This window comes from Euprymna scolopes, chromosome 1 (genome assembly GCF_053919585.1).
Source record: "Euprymna scolopes isolate OS-2025 chromosome 1, ASM5391958v1, whole genome shotgun sequence".
NCBI lineage: Eukaryota > Metazoa > Mollusca > Cephalopoda > Sepiida > Sepiolidae > Euprymna > Euprymna scolopes.
Window position 1 is genome coordinate 53765945 of NC_136482.1, and position 24026 is coordinate 53789970.

Below are 24026 nucleotides of genomic sequence, written 5' to 3' on the forward strand. Positions count from 1 at the left end.
TTAACGCAACATAAAAAGACATTCTCTTGTATTACCTACAAAAATAGAATCTTATCTTTGATTATATAGCCACCAATGTTTGCATCAATACATGTGTACACATATATATATATGTATGTTGTTGATAAAAAATTGTACGCAATATTGTGACCAATAAATGAAACAATTTCCTGAAATATTTGTGTATCTTTCCCTACTAACGCGACATCTATAATTAGCAAACCGCCCGGCGTAACTCGCTCGTAATACCTGAGCTACCGAGAGATGAATCTTTTTTACAACGATGTCACAACTTATCAAGGCCCGGAAGCCACTCGGGGATAAGGGTTATTGCGTGTACAGTAATCAATGGGATAATATCGTAGTAATCGCTAGTAATGGAGATCTAATAAAGTGTCTTACTTAAGGAGACGGTTCATTAGGAACTTGTTTATGTTGGACTTGAAGACATCCAAGTTGTAGTCAAATGGGAAACAGGCAAACGGAACAGAGTTCCAAAGGCGTGCACTTCTAAGAGAGAAGCTTTGTTCATGGAATCTATGTTTTGCTTTAGGCACAGATAAAGAGTGGGGAAATTATTGACAGTGGTTTCAGCTAGACGGGTGTTTATCGTGAAAGATTGGCGAGAGGGGATCAGAGATTGGAGCTCAGACGAGAACATCCCATATAAATAACGCTAAAACAACGACAGACTAACAATGTCTCTTCTGTGCGATAGAGGTTGCAGGAAAGAGAAAAGGACATCTCCCACAAGGCTACGAAGTCTATTTTGAACTATCAAGGCAAGAAAGTCCTTTCTAGCAGCTCCTGCCCAGATGTGGCAACAGTACTTTATCCTTGGACGTACCTGGCTCTTATATAGATAGAGAATTGCATCAGCAGTGAGATATCTACTGATCGATAGAAGGATCCCACCATTTTTCCAGCGCCCGTGGCAACAGATTTGATGTATGTGTTCCATTTCAGATCAGGAGTAAAGTTCAAGCCCAGAAGCTTGTCAAAACATGACGCCTCCCCAAGATAAGAGCCATTCATTTCAATTGATGCCAGATGGGGGATCAGAGCGTTTATGGTGGAAAGATAGAAGCTTGGTTTTAGATGCATTAAAAAACCCACCCACTCCTTTCCCCATTGTACCACGTGCTCAAGATCAGAGGAGAGAGAATCGAAGAGAACTTGGAAGTTTACGGTCTTAGACGTGCTACCATAGATGGTAGTGTCATCAGCATAAATGTCTACAAATGATGTAAGGATGCCCATCAACTACTACTCCTATGAACCTATCAGAAAGAAATGATTTAATAATTGAGAAGACATTAACAGCTGTACCATAGCTGGAGATCTTGTGATGTAAACCTTTATGCCACACCCTGTCAAAGGCCTTTGATATGTCAAGAGCAATTGCCCAAGAAAGGTTGCCTCCGTCGAGAGATTCACTAATCCTATGAGATATAACTGTAAGCACATCTGCTGTAGATCTAGCAGAACGGAAACCATATTGACTGTCACTAAAGTTATTTTTGCTGAGATGGTTGATTACTTCACTATTTAACACCGATTCCAACAAATTACTCCTGATGCACAGGAGACTTATTGGCCTGTACCGAAAGGGAGATGACCGATCACCTGAATTCTTAAATTAAAGGGTGATGGGGAGCTATTCTCCTTAAGATAACGCTTTAAGAGCGTGTTTTCTGATACAGAAGGAAATATACGGGGTTTCCAGCCTTGGTCGCAAAGGGTAGAATTAGCTGCAAAGTTCTTGGCAAAGAATTTGGCTTTGTCTGAAGCTGACGAGATCACATTATGTCCACTAATGATAGTTGGGATAGAGCACACGTTCTCGTTCAGGATTCTGGATTATTTGTCAAAACTGGTGGGAACCAAGCCTCTGCTCAGCTTGTTTGGACTTGACGGGCTGAGCATACAAGTCTCTTGCGTTCTTTATTACTTTCTCACAATGGATGCTGCCAGTCCTGAAAGCGACTTTAGTCTCCATACATCTATTACGTTGGAAGCAATAGAAAAAGTGATTTTTGTGCACAATGGCAGCAGCACATTCCGGAACTAACCATGGCTGGATGTTAGGCTTTTGCTGGAACCTTTTCGAAGGTATGAAACAGTCTATACCTTCAATTAACCATTTCGTCAGGTCTGATACTATAGAGGACACATCCTTTTTAAACATGGAACGCAGAATTAGATCTGATCCGGAAGCTATCCCAGTCAGCCATAGTGTATCGATATACTGTACGATGGGGAGGTACGTCTGAGGACTTATTACATTTCATTTTTATCCTAACTGATACAGCAGAGTGGTCGGAAGATCCAAGAGGAGACAGAACAGAAACTGAACATAGTTCAGGTCAAGTTGTGAGAAAAAGGTCTAGGAGACTTGCATCCTGTCCGTCAGTGTCGGGCACACGGGTAGGTTCGTGAACAATCTGAGTGAGGTCATAAGCAATGGAGAAATTATGTGACAGATCCTCCCGGTTTTGTTTGACTGGATTAACCATTCCACACTGTGAACATTGAAGTCTCCACAAACGTAAATATTAGCTTAAGGATAAGCAGATAGGACGTGGTCAATTTTTTCAGATATGCTTTTCAAGATAGTAACTCCGCTGTTGTGGGGGCGATAGAGAGTAAATATAAATGCAGTAGTGTGAGCAAGTGCAGCCCGGAAGCACATATAGTGTAAGTTAGGATCTTCTCTGGAGATATCCCTACCACATGGAAAGCCATATTTAATATAGGAGCATATTCCATGACCATGGCGATCATGGGGTCAGATTTGGAAGTCAAGTTAAAGTATCTTTTAATTACGAACTCCTCTAGGGAAATAGTCTGTCCAATCCCAGTTACGCTTAGAAATGATAGGTCTGGTTTAGTCTCCTGTAATTGGGCTTCAACCTTTGGAAGGTTAGAACGTAGACCACTGATGTTGGAGAAGGAGACATGGAAGTTGGAGATCCGGGTTTTATCTTGATTAGTTTGGCGACATCACGCACATATATTTGTATGTTGTATAACATGTTGTCTGTTATAGGAGGAAATATCGGGACTTAATCGCCTTGGTTGCATAGGGTATAATTAGATGCAAAGTTTTTCGCAAATAATTTGGTTTTGTCTGATGCTGACGAGATCCATTGATGATGGCTGGCATAGACCCCACGCTTCTGTTCAGAATCCTGTTTGCTATTTGCCAAAACTGGTGGGAACCAAGCCGCTGCTCAGCTACTTTGGATTTAACGGACTGAGCATATAGCTCTCTTGCATTCTTTATCACTCTTTTCAGTGGTTGCTGCCAGGCCTGAAAGCAGTTTTAGTCTCAGTACATCTATTACGTTGGTAGCTATGGAAAAAGTGATTTCTGTGCGCGATGGCAGTAGAACATTCTGGGGAGAACCATGGCTTGCTGTTAGGTGTTTGTTGGAATTTTTTGGATGGCATGAATCCGTCTATACCTACAATTAACCATTCGGTCAGGTCTGATACTATAGAGGACACATCCTCTAGAAGTGTAAGCCATGTTTAGTTTCAGAACAGTTTTCGATGGTTCGTTGTTCTACACGAGTCCTGAGAAGTGATTGGTTTGCAGTAGACAGAACAGTTGCCGATGCTTCGTTGTTCTACACAAGTCTCGCCAGTTGACTGGTTTACAGTAGACAGTTCTCGAGTTGGAATCCACAATCGTGTCGAGACGAAAAAAAAAAAGAAAGGAAAAAATATGCTACAGAAAGGTTTAATATTTATGGAGTAATTCTTGTTTCTGATTAGTTAGTAGCAGAACGTGAATTAATTCGATTCGTCAGTTCCTAGCAGCATCGTTTATAAATATAATGTCCTGTCTGTACGGAATCATAACCCATTATACCACAAATATTGTAACATATCCTTTTAAAACATGAAATGCAGAGGTAGATCAGATATAAATGTACGGAAACTATCCCAGTCAGCCATAGAGTATCGAGAGGTACGTCTGAAGACTTGTTGCATTTCATTTCTATCTTAACTGATACAACAGAGTGACCGGAAGATCCAAGAGGAGATAGAACGGAACATGGCTCAGGGGACATTCTGAGAAAAAGGTCTAGAAGGATTGCATACTGACCGATAATATCGAGCACACGGGTAGGTTCGTGAACAATCTGAGTGAGGTCATAGGCAATGGAGAAGTTATGACAGAACCTCTCCTCATCATCTGTCTTGTTTGAATGGGTCAGCCATTCCACATTGTAGGCATTGAAGTCACCACAGATGTGAATGTTTGTTATGTGAATATATTTATTTTATTCGATCCCAATGTTTATTATTATCCTCATCTCGATTTGGTTTATTCTCTAGTTCAATTTTAAATGATGCAACATGGTTTCGGTAAGAACATCCAATTCCACCGTTTATTACTATTGTTCACTTTAGTTTCACATTTATATACAATTTCAGAAAATAATAATTAATAATTCCCTCTAATGGATATTCGGTATGTTATCTACAGTTACACTTTTTCACAAATTTTAGTTCACCTGATTCAATCCTATTAATATTCACTATTTTGTTTATTTTACCATTATAAGAACATATGACCTAGATTGGCAGCGATTGAGAGTTTTATTGTGTTCTTATTAATTATTTTACTTGATCTATTTTCTTGGAGGGGGAGGTTATTATCAATTATTTTGTAAAAATATTTAGGAATATTATTTTGTATATGTTCACTGAAAGGAAGATTACACCATACTTATTTTTTTGCGTTTATTTCTCTTATTCTTAATATCATTATTAAATTTGTATGCTTCTTCATAATTTTAAATTTCACTCTTTATTCTTTTTATTATTTTTATACCTATTTTTATTCTTTACATTTTTCTTTCTTTTCATTGCCATATTTATGATATTGTGTAGTTTGTTCTGCTATTTTTAATATCTACTTCCTTTATATTTTTTTCCTGATTACATATTCACTCCAAACAAGGCACAGTACCACTTTGATGTAATTAGCTACTATCAGTGAAACGAAGGAAATATGCTTGCATGTAGTTGCAGCCTAATACCTTGGAAGGACTACAAGACGTAATGGAGCTCTTTACCGCCTTACTCCCAGGAATTTTCATTTCGAGATTTAAAATTCATTTTGGATTTAAAGTACAATATCCTTTTTCTGCCTTAATATATATGTGTATATATAGAAGTGAAAATGTCTGTGTGTTTGCTTGTCTGCCCGTCTGTGTACATTTACCTACGAAATAACTCTGTGAATTATCAGTCTACAGATTCAAAATTTGACATTCGGGGTATTGAGATTTGAGAAAATCTTTTTAATCGGGTTTCGGCCAGAAATCCTGCTGTTAAAAGGTCAAAGTTCAACGATTTGAACTTTGAGAACTCTTCCAAACTCCTTCGCTAATTTCGGGTCTAAACACTTTAAAGTTTAGATATAGATTATTTGGATATGGATCAAACTTTTTAATTTGATTTGAGCCCAAAACAGTTAATGTTAAGGGGTCAAAATTATGGTCAAATTAAAAAAAAATTGATCTTTGCGGTCTCTACCAATAACTCAGCCAACTTTTGGTCTAAACATTTGAAATTTTACATAAAGTGTATTCAAACATAGGGCAAGCTTTGAAATCGTTTTTTTAAGCTGAAAATTTGGCTTCCATGGGGCCAAAGTTCAAAAGATTTGACCTTTACGGTCTCTAGCTAACTATTAAGTAAATTTTTGGTCTAAACATGTAGAATTTTACATAAAGGCTATTCAGACTTTCAGCTTACAATCAATTTTCGGGCGAAAATTTGGTCAAAGTTTATAGAGTTTACCTTTGCAGATTCCAAACTTCTCCGCCATTTTTGGGTTTAAACACTTAAAATTTTAGATGTTGGTTATCTGGAAATAAGTCAAACTTATTAATATCTATATATATATGCACATAAAGTTATGAACAGTGCATAGGAACCGAGAAATGCCGGGCTGACCTGTTAGTAAGAAATAAAACTTTCAACGAAATAATTATTTCCCAGGATTTTGTTACTATATATTTACAAGCTATCCCGTAATGAGAATCGATTGACAAAAAAAGAAATGTACACCAAATTATTAGCATAGTCTTGGAGATATTAATATTCTGTCTAAAGAAATTAGAAATTAATACTGAGATTAAATTAGATGATTAAAGTATACGAAGCAATTGAATAATCTTCCACCATTCCGGCTGTACTATATACCAATCACTAATAGCATTAAAGCGCATTGCGTGTTTGTGGTTTTTAACTTGTTTGACCAAGACACTACTTCACACATTACCAACGGATTTGTTAGTTAAAAGAAGCAATTAAATGTGTGGGAATACTCATTTGCATTTAGCAGGATTGATAATGACACAAATTACGATGGGTACAGCGGCTTATTGCGTCATTGTGTGTCACTATGCAGGTATATTATGGGGAAGATAAGTCATATAACTTGTTTTACTTAGATAAATCGAATTGACCCGTTTCCCACAGTAATCGCCTCTCGTCGCCTACGATAATCCAGCTCTACAATGGAAACATGTCAACGTTCATTTATAGTCGCATTGTTGTATTATAGGGCAACCTATTGACGCACCCGGTCTACAAGATCTGTAATATAAAAGTGAAGTTTATGTTCCATTAATGGGGCATTTGTCAGTCAGTTTGCCATCAGACACCTGGTTCGCCAACTCAGGTATGTACACCTATTAGATTATACCTGAAATAAGAACACGTTTACAGCAGTTACATTTAAATGGTGGGTACAATTATATCTAATATTTCCAATTAAAGTTCTTACATTAAAATATTTTTTTATATTTTTAAATATAATCATTTATTTCAGTCTAAACCTGGAATCGTTAAATATGTTCATCGTTTTTATTTATACTATTACCTTTGATGACAGTCATTCGAAATTTTAAAAGATTTGTATACCATATCAACAGCTATTTAGCGAAAAAATTTTTAAATTTAAATTTGCAATTTTAATTGTGACATCTTCTTGTGAGTATTATTCTTGCATCTTTTTCTCCTATAACAATTAGATTTAATACCATGCATTTCAATTTTGACTTTCTAATTTGATTTCTTAGTTTACATAATACTTTCATTAAGAATAAACTAATAGTGTATTTGATTTGATTTTTATCTAATTTTAAATTTTAATTTCGTACACACACACACACACACACACACACACACACACACACACACACACACACACACACACACACACATATATATATATGCCTTTCGGCCGGGATCAAAGTGTAGTATCTGTTCTGCAGATGCTGCACTTAAGATAATTTGTACCAGTCAATGAAGGGGAAACCCTCTATACTGGGACAATTATTTCTTTTGGTAACTAGAGTGCCCCCTTTTTGCCTACTTTTAGGGGAGCTGGTTCTCACCCCACATTAAAAACGGCCTTGTGCCTAATTTGCTTTGGTGGGGGAGCAAATAAATACAATATATATATATATATATATAAATATATATATTATATATAAAATGTATATATATTATATATTATATATTTTTTATATATGAATATATGTATATATTATATGTATAAATATATATATATATATTGTATATATATACATATATATATATTCTATATATGAATATATATATGAATATATATATATTATATATATATATTTTTATATATTCTATATATAGATATATAAATATAGTATATATATATTTATATGTATAATAGATGTATATATATATATATAAATATATATATATATATATATATATATATACAATCAAACTTTACAATTACATAAACATCAAATACACTATTAGTTTTCTTAATGAAATTATTATGAAAACTAAGGAAATAAATTAGAAAGTCAACATTTTATATATTTTCGGTTGTCTGTCATTTCTGAGTGCGCATTTAAATTCACACATTCACATATTGCTAATGAGATCATGTAGAAGCTAGCATTGTTCAATTCTATATTAAATGCTCTTGACGTTATTTCCGTTCATAATAATATCTTAAAAATTTTAAGTAAAATTAACTTCTTCAGTTACAATTGTTTTATAAAGATTAATAACACATTTAATGCAAATGTTGTTCAGTAAAATAAAATGCAGCCTTCATCAAACCAAACTCGTTGATATTTTATACGGGAATATTTTACCGCCTTGTTTTGTCTCGTAAATAGTGAGTCTTACATTGTAGATCGACATGTTTCTTGTAAGAAATAATGCATAAGTTTAGTACTCCTATTTGTACCTACGTTTTTAACACTTTCCTGTAAGAATAAATAAAATATATGAATATACCTATCAAATATATCCTTGTTTATCATGAGGCTGATACAAATGACGTTGCATATGCATTAAGTTACGGTTATTCTTGATTTTATCCAGTTTACAATAAAAGAATTTTAATTTTATTTTACCTCATTAAATATTTTCTTTCAAAGTGTATTAGTTTATATGAAAGTATATATTATCACGAGGAAGTTTTTCAAAATTGATTTGCATATATTGATGAGTATGGATGTTGCAGTTAAGTCACGTGTCATTCATCTACAAAGTAACGTAGTTAAAGATTTCAACCTAATTTCGAAGTTGCGATTGTTAACCCTGTGTTAGTTATATTGTTGAAAACATGATTAGTCCCAGGGGGCATTTATAGACCCCAATACAAAATGTTTATAGTGTCGTTGTGTAAAACATAGTTATCCTGCTGGTTCAATATATAAATTATTCCCAACAAGCATTTAGGTAAAAATGCACTTTCGTATAAATACTTGAATTCATTCCAGAAAGTATTGCTAACAAAAACAAATAACAACATATATATATATATATATATATATATATATATATATATATATATATATATATATATATATATATATATATATATATATATATGATAAATGACAAAATGCTATATACCAAAATTCATGATGTTGACAGTCTTATAATTTATTCCTTTAATTCAGTTGACTTTTTTACAATTCTTAAATTAAAGAATTAAAGGAATAAATTATAAGATGGTCAACATAATGCATTTTGGAATACAGTTTCTTGTCATTTATTCTCTATATTGCTCTGTAATTACATTGAGCTTCTTAAATAAGTATTAATATATATTATAAGAAAATATATTTCTACAGATATATATATATATGTGTGTGTGTGTGAGTGTTGATTAGTATATATGTGTGTGTTGATTAGTTTGAATCTCTTGTAGTTTGTTGATATCAATATAAAATAATACAATAAAATAAATTATAAAACTGAAGAAAAAATTAAAGCATCTTCGATTTAAATCACATTTATTTAAAAATACCCACAAGATACCCAAGTGTGTGTTATTTTTTAATTTCTATGATGAACGCAAAATGTTTTCATAAATTGAAATAGCAAAAAAGAAAAAAAAAATGAATGTATCTTTTCAAATGTAAACACAAATATTTTGATGAATTGAACAAGCAAGAAAAATGAATATCAGTTCATTACATAAACATTACCTTTCAATCTGATTCACCTCCAAGGAAAACTGAGATACAACTGCGCCATGCCTTTGTGCTACACTTTCACTGAGTCAGGAGAGTACTCGGAGGGAAGAAAATAATTAAGTTGCCAAATATGAGCAATTAAACAAAATCAGGGTTACAAAATACCCCATGGGTCTAACGCAATATTAAATACGATGTTTATACATTCTTAATACATTTTAATATAATATAACAGTTAAGAATAATAATATCATATCTTTAAAGAGGAAAGCGTAAATTAAGAACAAATTCAGACAATATTTATGAAATAATTTTGAATATTATAACATTGCCTTTGCTACGTAAATATTTCTAATGCAAATTACCAGTGTAACTGAATCATATTGTTTAACTACTGCCTTGTCAGAATGGCATTTGGGTAACACCATAATAGGAAAACAATTCCTATCCGGGAAATATAGGATACACAAAATAAGCATGAATACTATGAGCAATATCCAGGAACATTGATTTATAACTTACTAGCAGGAGGCGTCCGATCACACCGGTGGTAAAATATGCTTAACGTATTTATTATTACAGAGCTAATTCACTATTGAATATATATATATATATATATATGTATATATATACACATAAATATATATATACATATATATATATACACACACACACACATATATATATATATGCATATATATATATATACACTGGTTTTAAAAGTTTAAAAATATGACTTGATGGCCATTGGCGAGAATTAAAACTAAAAGATTAAGCGCTCTTGCCACGTCTGTTACCGTTTGAGCTAACCCAATAGACAGATATGAAAGTTATAAAATTAGACCTCTTTTATCAATGATTAGTTAACGTATCCTCAAAATAATTGAAATATCGGCAAGTTGAAATGAACATTTTACATTTCGAATTGCTGTCTTCTGTACGCGTTTTTTTATCGATCCAAAGAAAAATTTTACTCGTTATAAATCATCTTTGATGTATAAATACTATTTCCTGTTAATATTAGTGTTATTTGATCAGTAGTTTAAGAGTTTAGCGGTTAAATATTTACACACAGACAGATACCCATGCATACATCTACTGTTTTGTAGAAGACTGCCCGGTCGAAAAATACCAATTATATTTTAATTTATAGTGAGTCTTTATATATTAGGGCTAATTCTATATTAATTATTATCCAAGAATATACTTGGTAACATCCACTGAAATTAAAACCAGATAGTTTAGCACTCTAATCTTAATCTTTATTTATTTTAGTGTCATTGCTGTCTGAGCTACTGACAGATAGATACGAAAGATAAAAATCAAGTGACCTTGAGCTATGTATGTTTAATTTTGTGCACGCTCAAAAGTAAAGTAGAAGTTATGATTTATTCGACTTGTCCGTCCTGCCATGGACAGCTGGTTTGTTTTAAAGTTCTATTAGTTACCAGCAATTTTTGCCGGCTAAACACTAACTAGAAAGTGTGCTACAAGTTCAAATATTCTATATATTTTCTTTCACGTGTACATTGCATATTCAGAGAACAGTTTGGTAGAAACATTTCGCACACCAAAAAACAAAACAAAAAAACAAAAAATAAAACAAAAAACAAAACAAAACTTGCTGCTATGGCTTGAAATGATCAAGGAGAGACTTGATTCCAAATATTTCTCATATGTTATATCTCCCCCCCTTTTTTTCATATGTTATATCTCCCCTCTTTTTGAATGTTTCCAGTATCAAATAATCTTTATGCACTGTGAAATTTACTTTATGTATGAAAATCAGAGAGGGGAGATATAACACATGAGAAATATTTGCAATCAAGTCACTTCTTGCTGTTATTTCATATCATTAGAAATAATAGCAGCAAGGTATAGTCTCCCCTCCATCCAGACCAGAGGTTTTGGGGAAAAATCAGATATTTTGTAATTCACGAGAAAAAATGACTATATATGGATATATCTATACTGGTAGCCAAATTGAATATTGAAATGCTCAGATCTTTGGTTCTATGGGATAAAACTACATGAAAATTTGCAAGCTTTTTAAAGATTGTAATTAATTTATGGTATGAATTTTATGACAATTAGTAAAAGAAGAACCTTTATTCAAACTAATAAAATATGCTCAAATTTGCCTACATTTGTGTATATAGTGTCCTCTAGGTTAGCTTCAGTTGTCTCCCTTGTGGCCTTGCAAGACCACTGATATATATATATATATATATATATATATATATATATATTATATACATACGTGCTAGAATGTGTTCCATCTTTAATGCTTCGCAGTTATGTAGAATGTAGAGGCTATGAATAAATAGAATTCAGCGTAATATATAAATTAAACCAATAATCTCATGAGAAACCATAAATAATGAGTAAGTATTCAGTTAACGTTCGTTTTTAAAAGGAATATGTAAATTAGTTAAACATCATATAGTCTCTCGCAGATTATGGCTGAGTATATTAAACGCTCGTTTTAATAATATTTTAATAAAAAATGGAGGCCGACGATATCAATGTCAGAGCGAAAAACACTCAACTTTTTAGGTATATAATTTAAAACTTTGAAAAACAGGTTATCTTGTTCACCATCAGCAGTAATCATTAAGATCAAGTTCATATGTTACATGATAAGGGCTGTCCCTTTTCATGTAAGTATAAAAATAGAGAATTTAGTTAAAATGAAAATGAAATAGCATAGGCGAAATTCGAACCTCGTAATTAGGTTTAGAAATAGATTACGTGTGAGAATTTAAAAATGTAAAACAAACATTTGTTTAGAATATAGATAAATATTTCAAGGAAAGAATGTGAACTCTCAAGTTTGTTATGAAATTTTAAATTGAAAGAATGCAGCTTATAAGATAATGTTTTTAACATATTGGATAAATTGGTTACTGAGAAATAGGAAAAGTTTTGGACACGTATGTCCAGAGCACGTGAAAGAAGGCACATGTTTTAACATGTGTATGACGTCACGGAAAATAGAAAGTTCTAGGAATAGAGAAAAAACTTGAGAGTTAGTCAGTCAGTGAGAAAACTCGGAGAGAGTCAGTCGTCTAGGGAGCGAGACGTCACTTCAAGAAAAAAATGTGAAACTTTGTATTCTTGGTGATGGAAACACGGCCGTGTGACGAAATAAACCATCAAGTGTTTTTCGTAAAGCTCGTCTTGTGTTTATGATTCTTACAAAAAGGTAAAGTTAAATTGTATTATATATGTGTGTTATAAAATGTCTTTTCATACACATCTCGACTTTTCATATTACAATGTGAATCTACATCATGTATACACAATGTCTGAACACTATGTCCTCACTCAAAGAGCTTTCTTCTTCTTCCATTCAACACAATTAAGGAATGAACTTTTAATATATAAGAATCTCTCCTAACATGAACAATATCTATCTAGTCTCTTATAACATCTCTCTCTCTGAGTATTTCAACATCCCTCTTAATAAATCTCTCTCACTAAGAAAAAGCATCACTTATAATAAGACTCTTCTAAGACTGTGTGTATAATAAGACTCTCTCAATGAAACCCCTATATAACACATATGCAAACATCTGACATATTTGAATTAAGATTTTAAAGATTTTTCAATGTTAAATTATGTAATATTCATATAATATGATGTACTATTTATATTTTAGAACATGTTCTTTACTTCAGTGAACTAAAAGATTGAACAATTTTAATTCATTCTGTATTAATTTTAAGGAAAAAAAACACGATTTAAAATAATCCTCTCATAAAAAAACTGTTTATTAACACTACAGCTATTGATATTCAAGACTGGAATTATCAGTCATTCCCGTCGAATAAGACGCGATATTACAAAAAGGATTTTCGCGTATCCTCTGCTTACTTGTGCGTTTTTTTTTTAATTATTACAATTTATTCAAAATGTTACGCCGATAAAGATTTAAAGGTAATTCAAGAAATACATAATGAAAATATGAACTTGTATTGATGGCTTTTTACATGAACTAATCTCTTTTCGATCGACCAACGGTTTTTAACATGTGTATTACATAATGCGCTCTGCCACATCGAGTCGCAAGTTGCTCAATTATATTATTGTTTGTTTTATACTGAGATTAGGCATATTATTTTTTCTGAAGGGATCATTTAATTTTGTGAACATTTCCTCCGGGCTGGGTAATAGATAGTGAAAGTCTTCTAACGACCCGTTAAGTCCGGTCGAGAAGTCGGCACAAACGCGGATTTCCCGGACCTTTTTTTTTACGTAGACTGCCGGCGTAGCCCACACACTGTATTCAATTTTAGACAGAATACCGATGTTTTCCAATCTGTCCAGTTCCTGATTTATCATGTTCAGGTATGCGAAAGGGACGTTACGTTAAAAAAAAAACGGCTGTGTGTCCTATTTCAGCTTAAAATTTACGGCCATTTTCGTACACCACACAAGGCCAGGAATGAATACATCTGAGACTCCTTTCTTAAAGCTAGTTATTAATTTTTTAGTTTCCGCTGGGCAAGTTTCTATTTTTTTTTTACAAAATGTGGAGGTGGGTAAGTCCCACATGTTAAACTAATCCATTCAATTGGAGCTGAACAGGTTTGGCTATTTTTTAATACATTTATTTTGAACTTTTTAGTTTTTCCCAGCAAAGTGGCGTTGTAGATTAATTCACCCTCAAAATATATTGTAGTGCCGTTGGCTTATGCATAATAGTTTTTCGTAATTTTTTTCTCACGTTTTGAAGCTTAATATTGTAAGATCCGATCCACTGTCTGACTGAAATTCAATATTCATGCCGAGAATTTTGACTTTTATGTATTTACGTAGATTTTCTGCTAAGACGTCTCGAGTTATGGCTTGACGCACACGGCCTTTGTTCTGATTTTTCTTGCAATGAGAGCTTTTATGTCCCATTTTATTACATGTTAGACATTTATTTGTTAAATATGAACAATCTTTTTAGGAGTAGTTATGTGTTTACCGTCTTGTATTGTAGGTCGGCGGTTTATTCTTCGTTATTATTTTATATTTGCGATGCGCGCTTCGATATTAGTTCCACTTTTTGACAATCCTCAGTCAATTTTTGCAGTGTCAAGTTGTGTTCGTTTTCTAACTTCGTTAGAACACTGCACCTGATTTCCGCATCTTTCCCTGATGTTAAACCTTATGCAAAAATAACGCATTTAAAATTATCTTCTGTTAATTCCGACAATTGAAGTCATCGCAATGTTTGTTGACTACTGTTGCGTACGTAGCAAAGTCATTTTCATCTTTTGTCACGTTTAAACATCTCCATCTCTTATGCAAAAGAGACGTTCTTTATAAGAACAGTTCTGTTAGCAAATTTACCGTCTTGTTGACCGGTAATTCCGTAGTTTTACGTGGTAAGATAAAGTTCACGAATTTGTCGTGTTCAGTCGCTACAAGTTTACGTAGTAGAAGTTGGATCTTCTTCTGATCTGATCAATTACCGCAGTCGATATTGAAAAGGTCTTCATACCTCCTAAAATAAGCTGCGTATTTTTCATCTGCACACTTGATTAATTCTATTGCCGACCAAATCATATTTTGTGAACTTGCTGAATCATTTTCTCCGTGCGGCTTACTTTTTATAACTTGTGATAGTAGTTCCTCTGTTCGTTGTTGGCTTTCTGACGATTGTTTTTGAAGTTCCATTAGTTGCTCGGGCCATTGTTTCTGTAATTCGACTTGTTGTTTCTCTAGTTTTTATTGATGGTGTTCTAAAATTACGTGTTGTTCTTCCTATTTCTCAAATGAGTATTTTTGCATCTTCCTCTGCTCAATTTGCAGCTTCGTTAACTAAGCCCAAACTGATCTCAGCTCCTCCATCTTGCTTGGTTGGTTAGTTCCGAAAGAGATATAAAAAGTACATGTTTTAGTCTCTTTATTCCTTTCCTCGTCCGCCATGAAAAAAGAATTTTGTAAGTTCATCCAGCTTCTTTCCTCTTTTTTAAATATCAAGTGAGAAATAACATTATTTCCACATTTGATAACGATGGGAAAATATGTTCTCAAAATAAAATGTTCGTTATACTTAAAACTTTTAAGACATTTCAGTTTTTTCCTTTAACAAAAAAAAAAAAAAAGAAATAGCTATTCAATTCCTTTAGGGTAAAAACAAGCCAACCAAAAAGAACACTTAACAGTTTAGAAAAAAGTTATGCATATTTTTCCAGGGACGGGCAATTGAATAAAGTTTTTTTTAAGTTAGCAACGAGAAAAACAGCGAATTTTAAAAAAAAAACACTCAACCCAATCAGAAGATTAAGAATTTAATTGTATTTTATGTTCTTTTAACTTTTGAAATCTACTTTTCATTTTACTTACAGCTCATACTTATGCCGATACGCATAATAGTGCATTTTTACACACAATAGACGTAAACACAATAAATTGTGAAGTCTCTTTTCCTCTGTCTGTAGTAGTATTAATAAAAAGAGTCTCTCTGCTCTTTTTGTTGCGTTACAATAATCGTTGGAGCAATTTAAAAATAAATGCACAACTATTTTTGCTCTCTACTGCCTTATTTTTTAAATTTATTTTTATCATAACATAGACATTGTTTGATCATTTTAGGAAATAAATCTATGAAGACCCCCATTTGTGCTAAATCACGTAAAACGAGATTTCTATTTCATTCAATGAAATATCGACTTTAAAACATTTTTCAAAATTTTATTGTACATTTGTGAACGTTAAAATTTGTGTTTATATTTATAAATTTGCAAAAAAAAAAAACCCAACAAAAAAACAAAACAAAACAAAAAAAGAATAGATTTTAATACTTAGTATTATCTTTTCTGGTTCATACTGCGCACTTTAAAAGCAGATGTGAATTATTTGTTCGTGTTTAATTTTAAAATAAAAATTATTAAACTCATTTTCGATTTTAGTGTGTATAGAATAGGATATGTGGTGGTCTTCATTCTGAAATATGTACAATTCCCATGTTAAGTTCTATATTTTCATATGATAATAAATATGGTTATGTTTTAATTTTATAACTCATTAGTGAATAACAATGGTTTAATGATTTTCATTCAAAATCTTCAGATAACAAAATGGCTGGTGCATACCGCTTTCTCGCGGTACTAATTGCAGGTATGTTCATGTCGAGCTTTTATTTGTTTTCTCAGAATGCATAAAATATGTTTTATTTTTATATTTTAAGGGAATTATAGCAATATTTCATGCCATATTATTTGCATTTAATTAATAAAAATATGCATTGATATTCATAAACAAATTAAGTTCTTAACCGTTTCTCCTCATTATATTTAAAATATAAAATATTTTATTTAGCGAAACTGATGCTAATCAGCAAATTAATTTATATGTTAAACTACTTGGAGGTTAAATCATATGATTTCTGATTTATATATTTTAAAAAATGTTGCATGTTTTAATTTTTCCAACATTGCCATCTAATAAATAATCCTTCATTGCATTGCTCCTCTCTCGCTATTAATTATTGTGGAAAAAAAAACAGAAGTACAATGATACACAAACGGAAATGTAAAACATGACAATATGAATTCTATTTTAACTTTGATAAGGTAATTCATTTTCCGAAACACCTTTTTATTTCATATTTTCTTTTTTAATTCATAACTTATTTGTACTACAAAGTCTATCTCTATACACTATTAAAACGTATAAATCATTGAATAACCAAGGCTAAACATCTTGAGTAAAACGACAAATTTCAATTAATTAAATTTCAAATAATAGTAATGATTTATCCAATGCTTATAATAGTGACCAGATAAATTAACGTATTTGATAACAAGTGAATTACAAAGATTCGGCATTTAGGCCGACAGTAACTATGGCAAGTACATCAGCCAATTCTTGAGTAACGAAAGACCGTTAGAACGTTGGAAAGGATCTAAAAAAGAAATAGACATAAATTAGCTGTATTATTCAATTTAATATGTTTAAAAGAAAAAGTACTACCTACGTACACACACACACACACACACACACACACACACACACACACACACACACACACACACACACACACACACATATATATATTTATATGTATATATGTGTGTGTGTATTTTAAATATCTCATTAGAAAATATTCATTTCTTTAACAATGCATAATCTGTTAGTAGAGCTAAGTAGTAAGTTATAAAATTAGATGGCAATTAAGCTAAACAGAATGTTCCGCGTTTAATTGTCGTATAATATCCTTATTACATTTAATTTTACGATTCTATAAGGGGATAAAACACAGATTAATTTGTTAAGCTAAATTGCTCTTTCTCTCTTTCTTTCTCTCTCTCTCTCTATATATATATATGTGTATATATTTAACTAGATACACATATGAATATGTGTGTTTAATATATGTATACTAACTCATGTTGTAGGCCAATTTTGTGTTCATTGTATTAATCGATTTCATGCTTCGTCGGATTAAATATATGTTTTTTTTATATTTTAAGAACTTAGCTTAACGTTGGCGCAGTTACCCCAAGAACTTTCCCCTGGCAATGCTCCTAATGTAAACCTGCAATTCGATACACCATTTTCTGCGTCTGGATTTCCGGGATTTCATGAAGGATATACTGAAATGCCACCCGCTAACCCTTTATTTCCAATGCGTTTTGGATTTCCTGCGTTTTCTGATTCTCTGATTAGTCGAGGATTATCACCCAAACCTTCTAGTTCGGAAACCACTGCTCATAATCGTCCACCTATATTAAAAATAAACAATCCTACACTCGATTATTCAAGATACCAGACCGATCTCGATCAACCATCACCAGGCGTTTCTTCTGAACAAGTTCCACATCCATACTTTCCTAATAATTTAGGCTTTTCTTCTCCATTAGGTATTCCTAGTCTACCTGGTTTGGAAAATCCATTTGTCCCAACTAACATATTCGATACTCGAAATGTGTCAAACCAGCCGGATATGCCCACTTTGCCGATTTCATTTGGATTATCTAACACTTTCGGAATACCACTTCAAGTAAATGCATACAATTTTAATAACTTTCCAGGTACAATTCCACGCTTATCTGCTACTTACAAACCCGAGGAAAATTCAGGCGAAAGTTTTACACAAATCTCAGATAAGGATTCAGAAGTTCCCATTGAAAAAACCAAAACACATGTTAAAGAAGACTTCCTCAATTTTCGTGATAATTTCTATAACTTCTCTCCGTTACCAGGTTTCAAATCTGAATCAAATTATCAGCAAGTTCCAGGATTATATTCTGCTCCTTCCTTCGCTATGACAGCTAGAAATTTTAAACAAATCCAGCCTAGTTTGTTTCCGCTCGGATCTCCGATTGTACCTGGACTAAGTACTGAAGGGCGATTTCCACCTTTTGCAAATGCATTTCCTGGGACCACGATAAAGTCCACTTTAAATAATGATTTTCCAGCTATCCCATATTTTCCTAGAGTACAATTACACAGGTCAATCACTGCGAGTCGCAATAAAAACAATTTTAATAGCCCGATAATGATGAACCCCGACAAGAATATGCAGGGTTTTCATCCTTACATTCCGGGGTTGACATTCCCGCCCATGTTAGACTTTAACAATATTGGCCCAACATTCCCACCTCCATTCAACAATTTAACGCCACAGGAAAGCAAGAACAACAAAACCAAACCACAGCCGATGCCGGGCCCATTTCAGCTCCCTCCTTTGGGAATTCCACTGGAAAACAATTTTAATAGTCCGATAATAATGAACCCCGACAAGAATATTCAGGGTCTTCATCCTTACATTCCGGGGTGGACATTCCCGCCCATGTTAGACTTTAACAATATTGGCCCAACATTCCCACCTCCATTCAACAATTTAACGCCACAGGAAAGCAAGAACAACAAAACCAAACCACAGCCGATGCCGGGCCCATTTCAGCTCCCTCCTTTGGGAATTCCACTGGAAAACAATTTTAATAGTCCGATAATAATGAACCCCGACAAGAATATTCAGGGTCTTCATCCTTACATTCCGGGGTGGACATTCCCACCCATGTTAGACTTTAACAATATTGGCCCAACATTCCCACCTCCATTCAACAATTTAACGCCACAGGAAAGCAAGAAGAACAAAACAAAACCACAGCCGATGCCGGGCCCATTTCAGCTCCCTCCTTTGGGAATTCCGTTAGAAAACTATTTTAATAGTCCGATAATGATGAACCCCGACAAGAATATTCAGGGTCTTCATCCTTACATTCCGGGGTTGCCATTCCCGCCCATGTTAAACTTTAACAATATTGGCCCAACATTCCCACCTCCATTCAACAATTTAACGCCACAGGAAAGCAAGAAGAACAAAACCAAACCACAGCCGAATCCGGGCCCATCTCAGCTCCCTCCTTTGGGAATTCCGTTAGAAAACAATTTTAATAGTCCGATAATGATGAACCCCGACAAGAATATGCAGAGTTTTTATCCGTACATTCCGGGGTTGCCATTACCGCCCGAGTTAGACTTTAACAATATTGGACAAATATTCCCTCCCCCATTAAACGATTTAATGTCGAAGAAAAACAAGACGAACAAGATAAAGCCACAACTAATGCCCGACTTTTTTCAGCTTCCTTATTGGGGAATACCGTTAGAATACTCATTAAATAGTCCAGTCGACACAAAATCCGAAAAAAATAATCCAAGCTTTTTTCTTAAGAGTCTAGGATTGCCATTTCCATCCGAGTTAGATCTTAACAGTGAAGTCCCAATGTTTAAAGATGTATTCCACAACAAAGCCCCGAAAAAGTGTTTGAGGATTAAGAAACGCAGTGAAACCAAGACTACGCCACAAATGATGCCTGGCCTATTTCAGCTTCCGCCTTTAGGAATACCGTTAGAAAACTATTCTCCCATTCAACCTTACGGACTTGGACCGTGGCCTCTCCTACCACAAGGTAATGTGCTCTTACTTGTTACTATATATTCAATTTCACGTATAATCTATGAAAGCATATGTAAACATAAAAATTTTAGGACCAAATGTTAATGCTTTTGTGTGTGTATATATATATATATATATACATACATATGTGTGTATAAAATTTCATAATAAATATCTAAATATTATTTACATATTTGCGGAATCATCCGTGTAGAAGTAGCTGGTTAAACTAGTCGGAACAATTGGAACTATGTTACAACGCATATTTAACTCTAATCTCGCTCCTCCATATGGTCAACTTACATTGCTGTCACGAGGAATAGTGCACTTTCTCTAAGTGATGTTACATCGAGTAACGGCACAGAGCTGGATACTGCACCAGATTATGAGAATTACTGACTTGAAATCTAGTAAGACCACGAGACAACAAAAAAGATATACTTATATATATATGTATATTTAAAAAGTCAATTGGGTAGAGGAAAATTATGTTCTCAATTCTTTATTAATTCAGTGTCTAAAGGGTAACAGAGATCGTGCTAGTCCAGGAATAGTGGCTCTTTGATTTCTAAGACCTTTCATTATATAGACAGCATAATCACGATGACACAGCGGTTCCTAGTGGATTATCGATATTAAGCAATGCTGGGTCTGATCAGTATCAGCGCCGTATAGAAGGACATGGACACCTTTCTGCAAGAGCTACAAAAATTTAATTTCAGTGAAAATGCCTCATTCGGAAAAAGCCGATTCAAGCCGCCTAAGATAAGCGCAAATTTGTTTTATAATTCATTAAAGCAGATATAATGACTTAATATATAAATGTTTCATTTGTTAACCCAAATTAAAAATTGCTACTTGGAAAATCTTACACTTTTTCATATACCTGATTATTTAATTTTTTATGAAACTGCTTTAAAGATAAACCCAAAAATAATCCAAGATTTAGTCTTTTATCTATAGCGAGTTAATAGAAATCTTTTAGCAAAATCAATTAGAAAGTTGGCATATTATACCATTTTTCACACGCACCCCCCATATATATATATATATATATATATATATATATATATATATATATATATATATGTATCTTTCTAACTATATATATATATATATATATATATATATATATATATATATATAACGCGTAAAGATTTTGCGGATGTAAAATTTTGATTTTAAATGATATATTTTTGTTATTAAACATTTACTTCATATATCATTTGAGAGAGCGTTTTTCTATCTAATCGTTTTATTTACAGTCGTTTTAAATCAATTATGTCTTCTTTCAGAACGTTGAATACAAGATAGAAAAAAACAAATTCGCACTTTTTTATTGTTTCAATTCCACGTAGTCATTAAAACAGCTGAAACAGCTCGCGATATCAACGATGCCTTTGGCTAAGGAACCACTAATGAACGTACAGCAGAATAGTAGTTTAAGATATTTCCTGGCAGCGAGAAGAGTTTTGAAGATGATGAGCGTAGTGGTCGGCTATCGGATGTTGACAACGATCAATTAAGAGCCTTAGTCGAAGCCAATCCACGCACAACTGTTCGAGCACATGCTTCTGAATAAAATGTTTCGTATACGACGATTTCCGACCACTTGAGAGAGGTTTTAAAGACAGAAGGCTTGATAAATGGGTGCCTTACGAACTAAATTACAAGTAAAAGAAACGCTGTTATGAAATGTCATCTTCCCATTTTTTACATGACAAATACGACCTGTTTCTCGCCTGGTTGTAATTTGCGATGAAAAGTAGGTTCTTGCAAAAGGAAAATCAAATAAAATATTTTCTCATCACTATTGACCAAATATTTTTTAAAAAATACTTTTATCTTATTTGTTAAAATGAGTCTACTTGCGACGCTCAGCTCAGTGAGTAGAAGCTTCACAACAATTCCTGGGGACAGAATTGCACCAAAAGAAGGTCAAGCTGATTTTTTTTGTGATCTACGACAAGTTCATGCAGTTTTTTGAATGCAAGCAAAACTATTACGGGTGAGAAGTACTGTCAACAAATGGATGAAATGCATCAGAAACTTCGACAACAGCACCTCGCATTAATCAACAGAAAAGACACAAATCTCTTCCACGACAATGCCTGACTGCACATTGCTAAACCGACCATTAAAAGTAATTTTGCATTTTAAATCAACAGTAGGTACGTTAATAAGCCAGGAATGCGTTCGAAATGAATGTTTTAAGAGCACAAGTGAGCATTGTACTTGTCTTTTACATTTTAAATATAAATTCTGGGCTATTATATGAAAGTACTGTATAAAATTAATAGTAGGTTCACTACACTGCAATGTGGATTACGTCACTGTAAGGGATGCCTGTGAAACTTTCGTCCGGTACATTCGATGTGTCTCTAATTAAAGCAGGCAATTAAGCGATTTGATTGACAAATGGATGATTTCACAGATCTCGATGACAATAAAATATTTGAATTGTAAAAAATTGGTTAATCGTCATTCAATCTCGTAGTGTTTCATATATATCTAGCCTTGTCTGATGCTGACGAGATGACCTCTGGTCCATTGATAATGGTTGGGATAGAAAAAAAAGCAGTTATAATTTTATAGATCCATATTTGTACTACTTTCCTATTTGTGAAGAGTCCTTGATAAATCATTTTACAGATAGTATTCATGTGCTAACTTAACATTTTCGCTATTATATGAATCGGGGTGTCTTTTAACCCCTTCCAGTATTTATTTACTGCTAAAAAAACTTTTTATATTTCGTCGAATTTAAAGGGTAGAAAACTTATTAGTTTAATTAATCTGAAGAAGGTCAAATCTAAAATAGAAAATGATTGGCTAAACCCACAATAACCAATAAAGAAGGTCAAGCTGACTGTTTGTGATCTGCGACCGATCTCGCCTATTACATTTTTTTAACGCAGGCGAAACCATTACGGTGCAGAAATACTGTCAACAAATGGATGAAGTGTATCAGAAACTTTAACAACAGCACCTAGAATTAGTAGAACAGACCCAATTCTTCTCCAATACAATGCCTGACTGCACGTTGCAAAGTGACCCCGAAAAGTGTAACGAATTGAGTTACGAAACTGCCTCGTCCGCCATATTTTCCAGACCCTTCACCTATCGACTGCAGTTTTTTCAAGCATCTAGACAACATTTAACGTGAGAAATGCTTAAAAAACCTAAGTGATACCAAAAACGCTTTCGCAGACTTCATCGCCACCAAAATACAAGATTTTTATGATACAGGCATAACTAAACGTGTTTTCGTTGACCTTGATGGTGCTACTCCTGATCAAAATTTTTTTGTTCGAACCGAGATATGTTTATCTGAATTTAAAATTTAAAAAACGCAAGAACTTTCTTGTTAACTTTATATATAGAATACATAGATTTCCGGAAACATATCATGGAAGTTTTGATTTATGAAGATATTTGTTTAATACAAAAACATCTATATATTGAATTCTAATAGGTTTATTTTTCCAAAGGAAAGTAAAATAAATATTTTTTGTCACTATTGACCAAATATTTTTTTAATTACTTGTATCGTATTTGTTTTAATGCGTCATTATGGAGATGTCTAAAAATAGAGCAAATACGTTGATGA

The 24026-nt window shown here is 33.2% G+C and overlaps 1 protein-coding gene across 4 annotated transcripts in view; it reads left to right on the forward strand.

The window, feature by feature from the left end:
* Positions 1-24026, forward strand: part of LOC145296069 (uncharacterized) — a 157213-nt gene that overhangs the window by 131545 nt on the left and 1642 nt on the right. For 2 of the 4 annotated variants that reach the window (XM_080142416.1, XM_080142370.1), the window contains exons 3-4: positions 16579-16626; positions 17982-20429. In XM_080142416.1, the coding sequence (XP_079998542.1) occupies positions 16587-16626; positions 17982-20429 (2488 nt within the window). In that variant the 5' untranslated portion in view covers positions 16579-16586. Of the gene's footprint in view, positions 1-6326; positions 6770-16578; positions 16627-17981; positions 20430-24026 lie in introns of those variants that run through there. The other 2 variants (XM_080142282.1, XM_080142203.1) reach the window with 2 other exon arrangements.